Genomic DNA, 16,817 nt, shown 5'->3' with positions numbered 1-16,817 from the left:
TCTTAAGCATTGTTTCTTTAAAGTAAAGAAAAAATATCTCACTGCTAGTTGATATTAAACATTGTTTCATTAAGAGCTTCACAATTACTTTACAAAATGTACATTGTCTTAAGTTGCTAAAAACGTATTTTCAAGTTTTCTTACTTTTCTCACAGATGATCAGTCCATAGCACAGTCACTCAGAAACTCGTGAAGTATTAACATCAGGGACTTTTGAACTCCAGTTTCCTCTATTGTACATATTTATCATGGAGCAAAGTCTACCTGTTGTAATATGACACACAGATGTGGAATGATTCTCATTATCTTAGTTAATAAAATACTTGTATCATTATGAGTAAACCAACACTATATTTTAAACTAAATTTAGTACACAAAAAATTTCAAAGCAGAGAGTCTAGATTTTTAGAATTTATTTGTTTCACTTCAAAAACATAAGGATTAGAAACTTAACATTCTGTTTTACATATTGAAACATCAGTCATTACAAATGCTGAGGATAACTTTCATCAAGAACAAGAGGGTTTAGAAGTATATAACACTTTTACAGAGGCTTGTAGTCTGTATTTTCAATATTTCTGGACTCCCAAATGTATCTAGTAGTTAAATAAATAAAAGAGCACATACAAAATCCTCTACTTAAACAAAAACATCCAGAAAATATAAATGGATGCAGTTAGAAGTTAAACCATAAATAAATGCACAACACAGGATGGATATGGGATCAATATTTTTTCAATCTGTGTAACCTTTATGAAGGGCAACCAAATATATTAAGAAAATTTACAAATAATTAGCAAGCACCATACATATGAATCCTTATATGAAGAAGGATTATTTTTGCAAATTTTCAGTTACAAATGGACATTTTAAACAAATCCAAAGACATAATTAAACACTATTAGTTTTTTTTAGACAAGTTCTTTCAAACACTGCATTTAGTACCTTAGTGAGAACTCTGAATCCAGGTACTATATACAATCATGTGGTCATGCACATAAACTAGTTAAAATTATCAATATTAACCATATAATGGCTTCAGTATGCTCATACACATTCTACTTCTTAATCAAGGTATTATTTAATTAACCTTTTTTCATATACCTTTGACAGAAAGTGCTGCTGAAAAAAACTTTTTAAAATGAAACTTCTATAAATTGAAGCCCACAAAGTATTAATCTGCAATTAGTAATATAGAGTGAAAATACTAAAATCTTTCCATTTTGTTTCCTTGCCACATTGAGCTATAACACAAGAATTCTATATACCAATACTTAAAACAGCAAAGGCATTTGTACGTTTTTGGGGAAATGTGTATATTAAAGAATAGTAATATGGATAATAAATATCCACTTCTATAAAACAGTTTAAGTTTCTTGAATGAAATGTGGTATGTACATGAAAAATGTTAAACATTTATTCCATGTCTGAAGTGAGTGAGACAATTACTTTCACTACTATGATTTTTTAAATTAAACCACTGAGTGAACAATCACATTGCTGTTGCCATCATTCATCCTCACACCAACCCCTCCCTCCTGTTTGACACATAGTTGTTGCATCATGTTTAAAGCCCCAATCCTGCAATCCACTCCATGTAGGTAGATTCCTGCATTTGTGCAGAGTCCCACTGACATCAACTGGGCCCAGTGCAGGATCAGGATCATAGACTGTATGCTTTAAGGAGCAGAGACTGTGCCTACCACACCTTTGGGCACTGTACAGCAATAAAATTAGATTAAAATATATATTTTCATAACAAGTACCACATTCAGTGGTAAAGTTAATGTGTAACATTTGTACACCTGTTAGTACTAGAAATGTATTGTCTAGTACAGTCTATTAATAACCATTCACAGGAAATCATTTACATGGCCTCCATTATTAAAAATAATGGAAGCTGTTAGAAAACAACATTATTTCAAGCTAAATGTAACAAGTATAATTTTTTTTTTTTTTTTTTTTTTTTTACAGTGGAATATTTGATTCTCTCTCCAAAAACAGTTCAGGGGTTTTTAATAAAATCATAGAATCATAGAGTTGGAAGGGACCTCAGGAGGTCATCTAGTCCAACACCCTGCTTCACAGCAGGACTAACCTCAGCTAAATAATCCCAGCGAGGGTTTTGTCAAGCTGCAGCTTAAAAACCTCTAAAGTTGGAGATTCCACCACCTCCCTAGGTAACCCATTCCAGTGCTTCACCACCCTCCTAGTGAAAAACTTTTTCCTAATGTCAAACCTAGACCTCCCCCCCTGCAACTTGAGACCGTTGCGCCTAGTTCTGTCATCTGCCACCACTGAGAACAGCTGCCATCATTCTCAGAGTGCAATGATTTCATTAACATCTCAAATTTGTCATGATACATAAGAAGTTGCATAACTTTAAACATGTAAATAGTCCCATTGATGTTAAATTTAGGCAGATGCTTCCATACCATACAGAATTGGGTTTTAGATTACTGTCATTTTTAGAACTACAGATCATCTGCTCAAATCAGAATTTAAATACCAGGCTCCTTAGTAATAAATTTTGCATTTCTAGTCATTGTAAATAACATTTTTCATTTGTTTGGTTTTTGTTTTTTTTTTTAGAAAAGTAATGGTCTCAATCACTACAGCTTGAAATAGTGTTATTACAGTGTTTTGAATCCTCATGTATAGAATACCACAGAATATTTTTTATTAAGGTACCCAAGAAAAAAATGTGTTCCCTTAATATAAAAGAGGAAAGCTAATATCAGTACAACTTTGCAACACATCACTTCAGCAACATAAATAAAATATTTTATAAATACTTTATATACTTCAAATATATAGCATAACTAGGCTGGTGCTTAATAATGATGCTGGGAGCGCAAGAAATACTTCTGATAAATCACAAATTTCAGTATTGCCAACTAAATATTTCAAACGTGAAAAAATGAATGATTCTGCTGACACAATAACTGAACTAATGTTGATGTATGGAAATATATTTTCATAGTGGTAATTCTGAATCTAGAGAATTTTTCTTTTTTAAAAAACAGGCATCAAAATGCACAGCAGAAGCTACTGGAAATTAAATGGGATTTGGCTGTAGGCTCTTTCATTAATATATGATAGGGATGGCATATCATATAAATGTTTTGGGAAATGGTCAAAATGCAAGCTCATATAGGATGGGATTTTCCCATACATATATGTCTATTAGCCTGCTGAAGGTTGATACTGCTATTCCCAGTATAGGAATTGAGTCCATCCACAATTTTTATTTGGATATCTACTTAATGGCTTTCTATTGCTTTGCAACAGTTCAATTCACAATTTCTTCTCTAAGCTTCTGATTGAATAAAGTATGGCACATCCTTACAAAGAAGCAACTTATTCCCCAAAGAAAAAATACATATGTTACTAGCTGGGCAGCAGCTACCATCTATACTGATTCAAATCATAGGTGTGCTTTGAAGCCAGAAAGTTTATTATCCTTTGATTCCTATTAAGAATTTGTTTTGTTACAACTCTTGTTTCTATCTGTGAATTGTTATTCTTCAACTTTCTGTATTAATTTCACATTTACTACTACATGATCATGTATTTGAATACATGCTGCTTTGCTACCCTCCAAAAATAAATAAATGGGTTTTCAAAGTAGAAAACAAGCTTCTACATATCAAAGCAGATACAATAATTGACTGTCCCAGTTCTGCCTAAAATGTTGGGCACAGATTTTTCTTAAAATGCCTTAACTGAAAACAACAATAATAATCAAGGGTTCATATTAAGATTCTAACAGTCAATATGCGTCAATTGCAAACAATCTATCTGAATAAAGATTTCACTGCATTCACAGGGTTAGTTTTAAAAGCTAGCTTCTGCTTTTGCATCTAACGTGTGAGTATGGTTATTTGGCGATGGAGAAAAGGTCACTTAGATGTAGATACAGATTTTTCTCTAAAAAGCAGTCATTTAGATGACTGACCTTCCCTGCACTCTAAATAATGAAGGTTTGGTTGATAGTGGGCTGAAAATAAGCATACAACACATCTATATAAAAGAACCCTGATTGCCCTGTGGCCCCTTCCTGTAAGGTTTATCGCTAGAGAACTGTAAAGATCCTCCCCAATTGTTCCTTTGTGATTGGGCTCCTGCTACCCTCACAAAGCATGACTCCAATGAATCTATGCTGGCAGGGACTCCCTCTTACCACAGTTACCCCAAAGTCTGCTTCTTAAAGAATGATCTGCACAACAAAAAAGGGACTCTATAGAACAAGCTGCAATCTGTATTGCCTTTTCAAAAGAAACTCTGCAGAGCCAAAGGTGGACCAGTGTGCATTCTCCAAACACCACCCCTCACCCTAGGCAGGTTCCAACAATTTCTCAGAGTCCTGGGGTAAGAGGAAGTAAAACATTTCAGAGGCAAGAGGTTGAGGATTCTTTGCAAGAGTGCTCAGCATCTTATATGATCAGTTGCTCAGTAAATATCTCTTACTGGCCTCAGTTCAGCAAGGTACTTGAACGTGTGTATCTTGAAGTATATACTAAATCAGACCCATCATTATGGTAAATGCTCTATTGTAAATACTGAAATTATGCAATAGACAATACTGCTGAACATAACATCCTGTGTTAAAAATGTTATGTAATAAACATAATAAACTTTATAAAAAGTGAAATCCTTGGCATGCAATTGTTTTACACACAAATGTAAAAATGTAAATGAACTCTCCTCATGACTGCTCCTGTCCAAGAGCTTTGCATTTAATGTGTGGTTCCACAAGGATTGACTGAGGTTTGACAACCCATGTTGCGAGTCTTCACTTCAACTCGGAACAGAGTTCCATCTGCACACATACAGAGCTTGTAGCGCAGCCAGTCAACATTATTAAACTTTTCCCCATAAGAACTTGGCAGTCGAGACGTGCTGAGCATCACAGTTCCATTTAAGATAATGCTGTTTTCCTAATAAAGAATAATTATACAATTTATCGCTTGTCAGAAGTAGGGTGTTTACTTCTAAAAGAATGTAAACTAAAAGTTTATTTTCAAAGCTATCCCAAAGATAAGATGTAAACAAAATTAATAATCTTTCTATTAAGTCCTTGCTTAAGATTTTATTTTAAAAAAATTACGAATGACTGTAGTGATCCATTATGACTTGCAACGCACCTTGCTGTTCCACTCAGAGGCCAATATTGAGCAGACTACTAATTTTGTGGTAGTTCTATATATGATGCACAATACAATGAGCCCACCAAACTTATCTTTGCTTATGAACCAGTGTAAACCAGACTAAACTATACTAATGGGTGAGAGGTGATAAGTCTCTGCTTTCAATAGGACAATTTACAGATTTGAATCCATCCAAAAATTAAGCCTAATTTTTTTTCTTGGTTTTAACATGTAACTGTTGGAAATATTTTGGTCAATTTAAAATACTTACTGCCTTTAGTTCCAGATCACCACCCATGTGAAACTCAATGGTTTTGCCCATAATGAAAACACCTTCATTTCCACGAACAATGGCACGTCCATCAACCTTTATATTTAGGTCACTGGTAGCATTGCTGGTAATCTTAAAGGAAAAAAATATCCAAGAAGAATGAAATAATGGTAGAGTTTTAAAAGTTCTACTTTTTCTTGTCTTTTAGTAGTTTTGTCAAATTAGTTACCTAAATGATAGTCACACAGCTAAAAATTTGAATAAAAACACAAGTCAATGCATGTTGCACATCACTCTCTCCACGTCTCTAAAGCTTCTACAATTTTTTATTGCTCTGAACAATTAGTCAAGGATTGCTTATTCTGGAAAATTTCTGTGTCATGGTAAAAAGTTTAACTTTCTAGGCTTACACTTGCATATCACTTGGCTATGTTTAGTAAGAATTATTCAATTAAAAAAATTATTGACTTTCTAAAATGAATGTTAGAGAATTTAGAGGAATACAGACATAGTTTAGGTGCCAAATATAACCTGCCTTATAAGTCTCTCTTATTCTGAAAAGTGATTATATAAAAATGGCTCCTCCTTAACCATCAGATCTGTTCCTTGTGTGTATTCAGAGTTATATCTATTTACTTCAGGTACAAAAATAAGCTCACTTTTTATTCCTGTTAGTGCTGCACAGTAAACATCACTGAGGCCTGGTCTACACTTACTGGCAAATATGTAGCTTGAGTATTTTCTGTCGACTTCCTAAAGTCCGTTATGCACACTCTCTGCTATGCTTTGCCAACAGGAAATACATTCCTGTCAATGCAGCATTACTCTTTTTCCAGGAGTGGATTTATGATGTTGATTTCAAGATCGACTGAGCGGGTCTTTACTTCCACTCAATCGATCCCGAGAAATCGATCTGATGGCGGTGAATTTGCTGCTGTCAGTGAAGACATACCCTGAGAAAGTGAGCTGGATTCTATTCCTCCTTGTGCATCATCAAGAAAATTGGTCACTAAATTCCAAGTACATGGCCAGTTGTTTGTGTAAACTTATTGAAGGCAATGGGGGTTGTATAGTTGTGACTAAGGTCTGCAGACTTCTCTGGCCTGAAGACCCTTTATTACAGATGGTGATGTGCAAGAAAGAAACCTCGGAGCTTGAGTTTCAGATCCCATATTGAATTTGTAGAGTTGGCAGTTGGAAAATGTCATCTTTTTTCCTAGTAAATGGAGCATATTTGATCTGGAAGTCAAACTGACAAACATGGAATCCTGCAATGCCATTGTTATTCACTTCTCAGTTTAACTGCATCTAAAAATTGTTATATTGTGCTGGAAATTGTCATCTAATTTCTGAACATCTGATTATAACAAATCTATTGCCAAGGAAAAGAAAGCAAACAGGCATAAGTTCTGCATGTGCACACGTGCATATTTTTTTTTAAATTGAATTTTTTTTTTAAATCTGAATTCCCCCCACTCTCTGTAACAGTAGTAACTATATAACATACTATTTCTGGAACTGTTAGCTGTACACATCAATAATGCTGGGGCATGAACAAACAGGAAAACTCCAATGGGAAAAAGAAAAATAAATGTGGGTATTCTGGTCCTGATATGTTAGGGTGGTTAGTTAGACATTTTAGTTTATCTTAACTTATTCTCTTACTTGCAACAGTGTACAGTCAAATAAACATGGCTATGACTTTTCTTTAGCATTTTACAGATTACATTTTGACAGTTATTTTCATGACAAAATATTCTTTTGGGTTATGCTTCTGTATTTACTCGAATATGGCCAAGTCACAACCCAAACTGCATTCCCACTTTGCAATAACAAACAATTCCATAGATAGATCACTTTTTTCTTTTTTATAAATGCTATTAAAATAGTTCATACCCTCTCTGTAGATGCCTTCTGTACATTCAAAGTTTTCACTCCATTTGGCAAATGAAACTCATGAGTTTCATAATCTGTGCTGAACAACGTATTTTGTGTTCTTGGATCAACAAATTCCATACCAATATCACTCGTAATGGAGGTTTTGTCCTTTTCAACACTGAGCTTTGTTGTTCCTTGCTGAAACACAATCTGCGGAAACAAATCATTAACATTATTTTGAAACATGATGTTTCTACTATGGTTACAATTAATAATAATATTGCAATTCCCCCATATTGTTGCCCGCATACATTCAACTCATGATGTAACTTACAGGCTGGTTATTTCCAGTGATAACCAAATCTTCATTACGCCTGCCTCCTACTGTGCTTTTATATAATGGATGTATAACTCCCATGTCGGATACTTGTTTAAAGCGCAGTAAGCCACTCTCATGAAACTCCATGCTGTCACAACCATTAGGCCCAATACGAATCACAGCCCAGATGACAAGTGTGATCTAAAAGAGTAACACCAATATAGTTTTATATTTACTGTAATACTACTGCTGTGGGAAAATCGGATTTTTGAAAAAAAATTTTAAAGGACTGTTTAATTAGTTATTACATTTGAAATAACTGCAAGCGTACAAATGATTTAAATGCTAGAGATTTTTACAATAGGGTGTGAAAGGAAGTTTATTTCTAAGACAATATTTTCCTTTGCTTTACAGTATTTATGCTTTCTCCCCACTGAAAACACAAAATGCAGTTAATCACTATTCATATTTATGATTATTTTCAAATCCATCTGAAATATGATTTAAAATAGTTTGCAAAAATATTATAAAAACCTATATTTTCCATACACATTAAATTAAGTAATGTGTACGATAACTTGATAAATCTTCCTGTTTGAGGTAATTAATGACTGTATCCTTAAGCTAAATAAACTCAAGGGGAAAGGTCACTGTCAATCTTGAGTTAAAAGAAAGGACCCTTCAGTGTTAGATGGTATACTGAAATGCCTAACTGAGAAATAAAACTTGTATTATTTGGAGGCAGTGAATTGCAGTAGCAAATCAGACTGCAGATTGTACAGGATGAATTCTGAAAATTAATGTACAGTTCAATTAGTAACTATACAGCATTCTTGTGATCTGATGGGTTGAGACCTTCATTTCAGTACAATTATTCTTAATGTGTGTATGTTGCACTGGTAATATTTTGCATTGTCGGTCATGTACAGCTCTGGTTGTGGGAATAAACAGAAGATTCCTGTTCCTGATGAATATTAGGGGCATAGGCTTGGTTGTGGTAGTGATACATGTGGTCTCTTAGATGAGAGGATATAAAAATAAGATTTAGAGTTGAAGCTTTTTGTGGCAGGAACAATGTATTTTTAATCTCTGTAAAACACCTTGCAACATTACATTATTTTTAATAAAAAGAGAGAACTTTTGGGAGAAATGCAGCAAATGGAGGGGGGAAAAAACATTGCTCTGTTTAATTATACTAAGAAAAAGACAAAAAAAGATTGGGGACTTCTTGCTAATAAACAAAACATCCTGAAATAATCTTTTTGAGACTACAAATAAGCAGAAAAGATAGGGAAAAAATTAGAGTAATCTTCCTTACTACGCTTTAAGCTTCTGCTTTCCAGAATATTCTGATCTATGCTGGAGAAGGTTTATATTTAATAAATACTCAATTAAAAATAAAACAAGCATGCCCAAATGTCACTTGCAGTCTAAGTATTATACTCACAATCAAATTGATGACAGCCAAAATAAAAAGGAGAACAATCACACAAATAGCCAAGTTGCCTTTCCTGCCCCGTAAGCCTGTTTTATGGAGACGGTCTTCATCAATTGGAATATATCCAGCCTTAAAGTTACTGTTGTGTTCTTTATTAACATTTCTCCGCTCTACAGCTTTCTCACGCATAGACTTCTTTACAGGGCCATTAGAACTTTGCTATAGCATGACACAAAGCATGGGTAAATGGTTATTTTGCAGGTAATCAAAATTTATAATAAAAGTAAAAGTTTGAACTAGTAGAATATTTGTCTGCTATCCCAATGTTTAGTTTGTCTATTTTTAACTGACACCAATACAGAGGTACTTTTAAACCAGTTATACACATTTTTTATAACAATCTATAAATTAGTGATGCTGTTGCAGTAACTAATTACATTTCAACTGTAAAGAATTTCACTATGTATTTACATTTTGGGGCCGATACAAGATGTGCTCCTTATATCTAACTGGATTATTTACAGACTCCCAAACATTTATTTTAGTTCCCTGTGAACTAATGTAGAGTCTCTAAATTTACTCAGGTAGGTAGCAAAGTGGATTTACTCAAGAACGTAGGAAAGGATAAGGATACAAGCCACAAAATTATCTCACTGGTTGTACAAGGCAGAAATCCAAAAAGTTGAAAAAATTAAAATTTTAAAGGCACACCATCAATTAAAAAAAATCATGCTTCTTTGTATATTGCTTAATCATAGGTAACGATTAAGATTGCTCTAACAAAGAATAGAGAAAAAAATCTTTCAATTTTATTGTATGCATCTGACAACATTTTGTGCCTAGTCAGTTTCTCTGCTTACTGTGGATCATTTGCTTTAGGAACAGGGAAGAGGGAAAAAAAACATTGTAAAACCGCAAAAACTAGCAGAGAAACTGGTGGGCATGTATAACTAAAATAGTTTGAACATTGTTTTGAACTGACAAGATCTCAAGGTGACAGTATCCCTTTCATTGATATTACTGGAGGACAAATTAACAGGTAGAGCTTTCATAGAAAGGTATTGTCAGGGATAGAAAGTGGAAGGCTTGTAAAGCTTTGTACAAAACCTTATGCTACCTTGTTCTTCCTCCCTATTTTTCTTCTCTTTCAATACAGCAAGCTGCTATTTTGGGGTTTAATCCTGCAAACGCTTTGCAGATGTATTTTACTCACATAAGCAGCATAACTGAGCTCTATTAAAAATGTGCAAGATCGGAGACACTACGTGCCATTCCCTCTTCCGGCCACAGGTAATGCTGCTTCCATGGATGATTGATGATGAACTCTGAGGGCACGTCTCTCTCCCTTCCCCTACCCCACCTAGAGCATCCACCCTCCCATCTTCATCAAATTCAAATGCCAAGAAGAGCCGCAACTTTAAATATTCCCGGTTTAGCGAGGCTGAGGCTAGCCTCGCTCAGAGTTAGTTTCTTCCGCCAGCAGGGATGGGGAAGAGCGAGCAGGTTTCCGCTCCCCCGGTCCTGGCTTTTAACACCCGACTGACGGGGAGGGGAGAGCGCGGTGTAGACGGGTTTCGCTCCCACCCAGCTCTTTCGGGCCGGGGCAGCTAATCCGAGTCCGGGACTCCCGGCTGGCTCTTCTCCGGCTATCGCAGGCGCGGAGCCGATGGAGCCAGGGCGGCGGGGCGGGCCCGCCCGGGATTATTAACGCTGCGAGGGAGGGCCGGGCTCTCCCAGGCCGTGGGCGGAGGAGGGGCTCTGGGGCTGGCTGGAGTACGGCCTGAGGCCGCACCCACTGGCCTGCCTGCCTGCAAGGCCAGCCGGGCCCCCTGGGGCAGCGGGCCCATAGGGGGCAGGCTCGGGGCCTGGTTGCAGCGACTTGGTGGGGTCGCCCCGGGGAGTCCCCAGGGCTGGCGGTTCCCTTCCCTTCCCTTCCCGGGGGCGGTGCCCGCACAGCCGCCTGCGAGGGGCTTGTGCACGGCCGCTCTCCCTGCAGCCCGGGCCCCGCTAGGGCTGTTCTGCCCACGGCGATGGGGGCGGCCCGGGCACAGACCTGCTCGGACGCTGCTGCTGCTGCAGCTGCTGCCGCCGCCATTTTCCTCTCTGTCCCGCTGCGCGGTCCCGTCAGGTGGAGGGGGGGAGACTAACGCCGCCCCCCGCCTCCTTTCGACCCCGTCTGTCGCCGCAGGCCGCTCCCTGTGCCGGCTGGGCTCGGGGCCGGGCCGAGCTCTCTGCGCTGCCCGGGCCCCGGCTGAACTCTAGGGGCAGGGCCGGGCATTCCTGGGAGTGACGCTGGCCCACAGCAGCCAGGCAGGGGGTGGGTGAGTCTGACGCATATACCCTGGCACCCCAAAATGCAGGGCTCCTGTGCCAGTGGCAGGGCGGAAGCATGAGCTTACATTGAAGGTTTTGTGGCTGGGGGGGTCAGGAAATCTGGGTCTTGTTCCTTGGCCTGCCACAGACACTGGGCCACTTTCCGTCTTGGAGGCCGCATGAGTAAGAGGGAGAGAATATTTCCCTACCTCTCAGGGCTGTTGTGAGGATAAATTCATCATTAATGTTTGTAAAGTGCTCAGATAGCACCGAGAGAGCGTGCACACCACAGAGAGACCGTGGTAAGCTGAGCCACAGCCACTGGCTCACATCTGCAGCACCCATGGTGAGTATGACACGCAAAATTGCAAACAGAGCTCTTCCCCAGCCATTCCCCCCCGGTGAGTGTGAAACTCAACTAGTCCGCCTCTGTGACACACTGCACATGAGTCTGGCACCATCCATTTCAAACCTGCACCCCCAATGAGTCTGACATGTACATTTATTAAAAAATCTACTTTGGCTCCTGAGGTGAATCTTACACGTGAATCTCCACTGGCATGAGGGGTCTGACACACATCTTCCTACATCAATGTTCTGGTCCCAGGTGAATCTGACACGCACATTCCCCTTCATCTCTCTTCATTGTCTTGATAAGCTATGCAAGTGTTGCTAAGTGCATAAGAGAAAGGCGGTTCAGGCATCTCTCTGCCCTAAGTAGTAGGATTTGTATCTGAATGTGGCTGATGCATAAATTCCCCACATTCCTCTACACCCAGTTGTGTCTAAATTCTGCACAACACTTCATCCTGCTGAGTTTGACCTGTGGTTCTATACAGACAAGGATATCATCGTTTTTATAAATTGTAACAGGTTTTCTGTATTTTAAAAGTTAATTTACTGCTCATTAAAATTGCTGGGATTGATAATTATATACCACAGTAAAAAGTGCATTATAAATTCCTACAGAGACAGCCTCAAAAAAGCCTGCATTAATGGATTTGGGGGATGTAAAGGAGAATCTCAGCTGTTCTTTCTTTGTAAATGTTAGCTTTTTTCCTTGTGAAACTAGTTTTGAAAACATAAACCAATGGAAGCCAATCACTAGGTTTGAAAGTTTATCATTTATCCTTCCTAAAAGTCACAGATTATTCACAGACCCTTCAGTCCACCCACGGCTCAGCTTTGGAGTCCAGAATAAAACAGGTATAGGTCTCATGTTTTTTGAGAGTATCTTAGATCAACTTAAATTTCCAAAGTTACTTCTCTTGAGTCAGCCTAGATTGAGTGAGAGTGGCCACACTGTGAAATAGCACTTGAGTTGCTGCATTCACTTGCATGTGGCGTTAAGAATTTGGTGGGCACATCCTGTGATTTTTAGCATTGCAGTAAGATGAGCAGCACTGTGAATTATTTTCCAATGAATTGTGTGAGAACGTTTCTGTCTTGTATGGGTATATGAGGGGATTTTGGGAAGGAGTTGGAGGATTAGTAGCACTCGAGGTTGTGTTAGCAGCTGACAAGTATGCTCACTATAGATTTAGCCCATACCCCCTCAAGCCAGCCATCTTCAAAAACACCACCACACTTGAGTTAAGGATTATGTGTGTGGAGAGTAGTCAAGATAGGGACTTCACTTAAGTGATAACTCTAATTAACTTTGTAACTTGAAGGCAAGTTTAAATAGTATTTTGAAGAACAGGAAAAGGAGCTTGAATTTGATTTGTAAGGGTTTGTTTACATGGGGGAATTGACTGGCATAACCACAGTGCAATATTCCTATATGGATGCTTTATTCTGGAATAATTACTCCTCTTTCAAAATGGGGTATATCATTTTCCCACTACAATATAGCTCTGTTGGTCAGTTTCCCCATCTAGACAAGACCTACAAGATGGGAAACCAGTAAAGAGGTTCAAGGGAAGGGCACAATGTGTTTGCAATATCAGAAGCAGAAGTTTACTTTGACAGTAATATTTTGGATAGATTGAAAGGAGGAGAAGTGAAGAGCATAGAAATTGCCACACTTTATCCAACCTGTGGTCCATCTAGTTCAGTATCCTGTCTCCGACAATGGCACCAGATGCTTCAGAGGAAGGTCCAAGAAACCCACAGTAAGCAGGTGTGGGATAATTTGCTTCTCGTGAAAATCTCATTGTAATCCCTAATAGGTAGAAACTGCTAAACTTTTGGCCTCAGTAACTTCCTTTGGCAGCAAGGACCATGGTCTAATTATGTGATGTGTAAAAAAGTTTAGAATTTTCAACCTTTCCGTTTCATTGAATATCCTCTTATTCTTGTCATGTGAGACATGGAGAATATAAGCTCCCATCTACTTTCTCTGAATCATTCATTATTTTATACACTTTTATCATGTCCCCATTTACTTGTCTCCTTTCTAAAGTACACAATCTCAACCTTCTTCATATGAGAGTTTTTCCATGCCTCTAACCATTCTTGTTATCTTTCTCTGAACTCCCTTTAACGCTGTGATATCTTTTTTGAGGTGGGGTGACCAGTATGGCACAGTATTTCAACTGAAGGGGTACCATTGATTATATAACAACATTACAATTTTTCCCGTATTATTCTCCATCCTATTCCTTATGCATCCTCACATTTTGTTTGCTTTTTTGATCACAGCTGTACACTAAGCAGTGGTAGAATCCTGAAAGGTATATAAGGAATAGAAGTTTACAGTAATCAGTGTGAAAGAAGACTAAGAGCTTGGCTACATGAGAAAATTTACTGAATTAATTATACTAGTATACCTCCGTATTGGATGCTTTTATTCTAGAATAAAGATGCTTTTCTCTGATTTTGCTAATGTTGCTTTGGAAGCAGTATAAGATAAACACACACAAAAAAAGCCCCCTTATTCCAGAATAAGAGTGTACACATGGAAAGTTATACTGGTATAACTTTACTGATATAATTATACTGTGCCAGTATATTTTCCCATGTAGATAATCTCCAAGACATGGACAAGGGTTTTTAACAGCATGGCTAATGAAGAAATGGCGGAGTTTGGTTTTATTTAAGTGAAAGAAGCAGCTAATTTTAGGGCAAGACTAGAGATGGGTGGCAAATGAGCAAGTAAAGTAAACAATGACATTGAAATCGAGAGCCTGAGAAACAGGAAGGATAGTGTAGTTCTTAATGGAGAGAGGTTCAATACAACACTCAACAATCAAGTCAGACCCACACTTCTCTGCTCAGATGGTCCATGAGGTTGTCAGTTGTAGTGATGACTTTGTGATATGACATATGTTCTGTTAGGAAATCATTGCAGAACTGTAATCACACTGCAGCTGACAGAGAAAAAAAGGTGTCTTTATGGCATTGTTATGGGCATGTATGGTTTTTACCTCTGGGGACATAAACATTTATAATTCCATTTAAACAATAATGCTTGATAAGACATTTTCTAGCACTTCTGCTGTGAAGTCTGTATGAAATTAGCCAATTGAACCACTCATTAGGAAAATAAAATAATTTAAAAAGCTTCATTTCAATATAAGTCTGTACATTAGCTCTCAATGAACTGAGCCACCATATAATCATACTGATGTTACCCCATCTCCTGCTCTTTCACCCCCACTCCTCTCTGCTATATTGCTTTCCTTTTGTTACTTCATGTCTAATTTATGTTCCAGTCTTGCAAATATGTATGCATGTATTTTAACCATAAATAAATGAATAGTCCCATTCACTTTACTGAGATTACTCATATGAGTAAAGTTCAACATGCATATAAGTGTTTGTGGGATCAGATCTCTTATGTCTTGGTCTTTTAACCCAGTTAATCATAGACTCATAAACTTTAAGGTCAGAAAGGATCAATATGATCATCTAGTCTGACCTCCTGCACAACGCAGGGCACAGAACGTCACCCACCTATTCCTGTAATAAACCTCTAACCTATGATGAGTTACTGAAGTCCTCAAATCATGGTTTAAAGACTTTAAGGTACAGAGAATCCACCAGCAGGTAAGCTGTGCCCCATGCTACAGGAAGGTGAAAAAACCCCAGAGCCTTTGCCAATCTGCCCTGGGGAAAAATTATTTCCTGACCCCAAATATGACAATCAGTTAAACCCCTGAGCATGTGGGCAAGACTCACCAGCCAGGCACCCAAGAAAGAATTCTCTGTAATAACTCAGAACCCACCCCATCTAACATCCCTTCACAGTCCAGTGGCATATCTACCACCAGTAGCCAAAGATCAGTCAAATGTCAAACTAGGTTGTTCCATTATACCCTCCCCTCTATATATTTATCAAACTCAGTTTTGAAGCCAGCTAGGTTTTTGGTCCCCACTGCTCTCTTTGGAAAGCTATTCCAGAACTTCACTCCTCTGATGGTTAGAAACCTGCATCTAATTTGAAGTCTAAACTTCCTGATGGCTAGTTTATATCCATTAGTTCTTGTGTCCACATCAACTGCTAGAAAATACCTAACATATAGGTAATGGTTTATTTTATAAATGATTTATATTGAAAAGGGAAATGGGTTAAAATCATACTATTTTTAAAAACAAATGTCCTTTTCCAGGTAACTAATATTTGAGATGATTAAAAGTGAAATAATTTTAAACAATCTAATTTTCTATTTCCAGTCAATACTGTTAGTTCACATTTTGTACTTCATTTTGGACAATGGAAATAGTCAACCCATTGAACAGCTCACTGATGAATGGCTGACTTGGGACTTCAGAAGTGTATCTTCTGCTTCAGTTCCATGAATATCTCATTGGACAGTGGGATTGTGACATCAGAGGTATGTCAACCAACCATCACTCTTCTCTCCTTTTGTCTCACTCTTCCCAGTGAGATTGTTATATCAGAGATAATAAGACATCTCCCTTTCTCTTTACTCTTTATCCTTCTCTAGCTCTTCCCTGGGGGGCATTGATCAGCATTCACATTGCACTCCCCATCAACATCTGGCCCAAGCTGGGGAAGCTAACGATCCCACCAGCAGACCAAATTCAGTGATGAATCCTGGTCATGTGCCACCTGAGGCACGTTGTGCATATGTTAAGAAGAAGCTCTTCCTTTAATTAATTTGCATAGTGATGTTCAGCCTACATGCCTCATTTGCCTTCTTCAACCATCTCAGGACTTTCTTCCATAGCCCTCTCTATGCGTAGATTGCCCTTCCTGAGCTGGTTCACCAAGCCACTTCTCCTAATTTAGATCTAGTCTTCTTCATTCTGTCCATTTATCAGAAAAAAAATTGTTTATACAGCATGCTGTATAATGGTTTTACTGAGCAACTGCATAATCTTACTGATATTCCTCTGTTCACCAAGTCAGTTCATAAAGGTCACCAAATAGTAAATAGAATGTTTTGGTCATTACCGAATTGGATCTGATTTGAAATAGTTGCCTAGAGATGACATTCTGCCCTTCTTGAAGAAAGAAGTGTATAAGGCTAAACTGTTGTC

At 38.0% G+C, this 16,817-nt stretch overlaps 1 protein-coding gene across 1 annotated transcript; it reads right to left on the bottom strand.

Annotated features, from left to right (window-relative positions):
* Positions 1 to 398: 398 nt before the first annotated feature.
* SGCB (sarcoglycan beta) lies at positions 399 to 10,342 on the bottom strand. The gene is made up of 6 exons (XM_067531163.1): positions 10,270 to 10,342; positions 9,066 to 9,275; positions 7,634 to 7,819; positions 7,318 to 7,509; positions 5,422 to 5,553; positions 399 to 4,940 (listed from the first exon to the last, which is right to left on the bottom strand). The coding sequence occupies exons 2-6, from the start codon at positions 9,243 to 9,245 to the stop codon at positions 4,740 to 4,742; spliced, it is 891 nt and encodes a 296-aa protein (XP_067387264.1). The 5' UTR covers positions 9,246 to 9,275; positions 10,270 to 10,342; the 3' UTR covers positions 399 to 4,739.
* Between the last annotated feature and the right edge of the window lie 6,475 nt (positions 10,343 to 16,817).

The sequence above is a fragment of the Emydura macquarii genome, unplaced genomic scaffold (genome assembly GCF_026122565.2).
Source record: "Emydura macquarii macquarii isolate MOO-44397 ecotype Brisbane River unplaced genomic scaffold, CSIRO-AGI_Emac_v2 contig_3128, whole genome shotgun sequence".
Classification (NCBI taxonomy): Eukaryota; Metazoa; Chordata; order Testudines; family Chelidae; genus Emydura; species Emydura macquarii.
This window is presented reverse-complemented; position numbering and strand designations above follow the sequence as displayed.

Bases quoted from the DNA above. Each gene is read 5' to 3' on its own strand.
- SGCB (XM_067531163.1), bottom strand. From the start codon at position 9,245: ATGCGTGAGAAAGCTGTAGAGCGGAGAAATGTTAATAAAGAACACAAC. The intron at 7,820-9,065 runs GTGAGTATAATA...TTACTCTTTTAG, and splicing joins TGGCTGTCATCAATTTGATT to ATCACACTTGTCATCTGGGC. The intron at 5,554-7,317 runs GTATGAACTATT...TTTTCCTTTAAG, and splicing joins AGAAGGCATCTACAGAGAGG to ATTACCAGCAATGCTACCAG.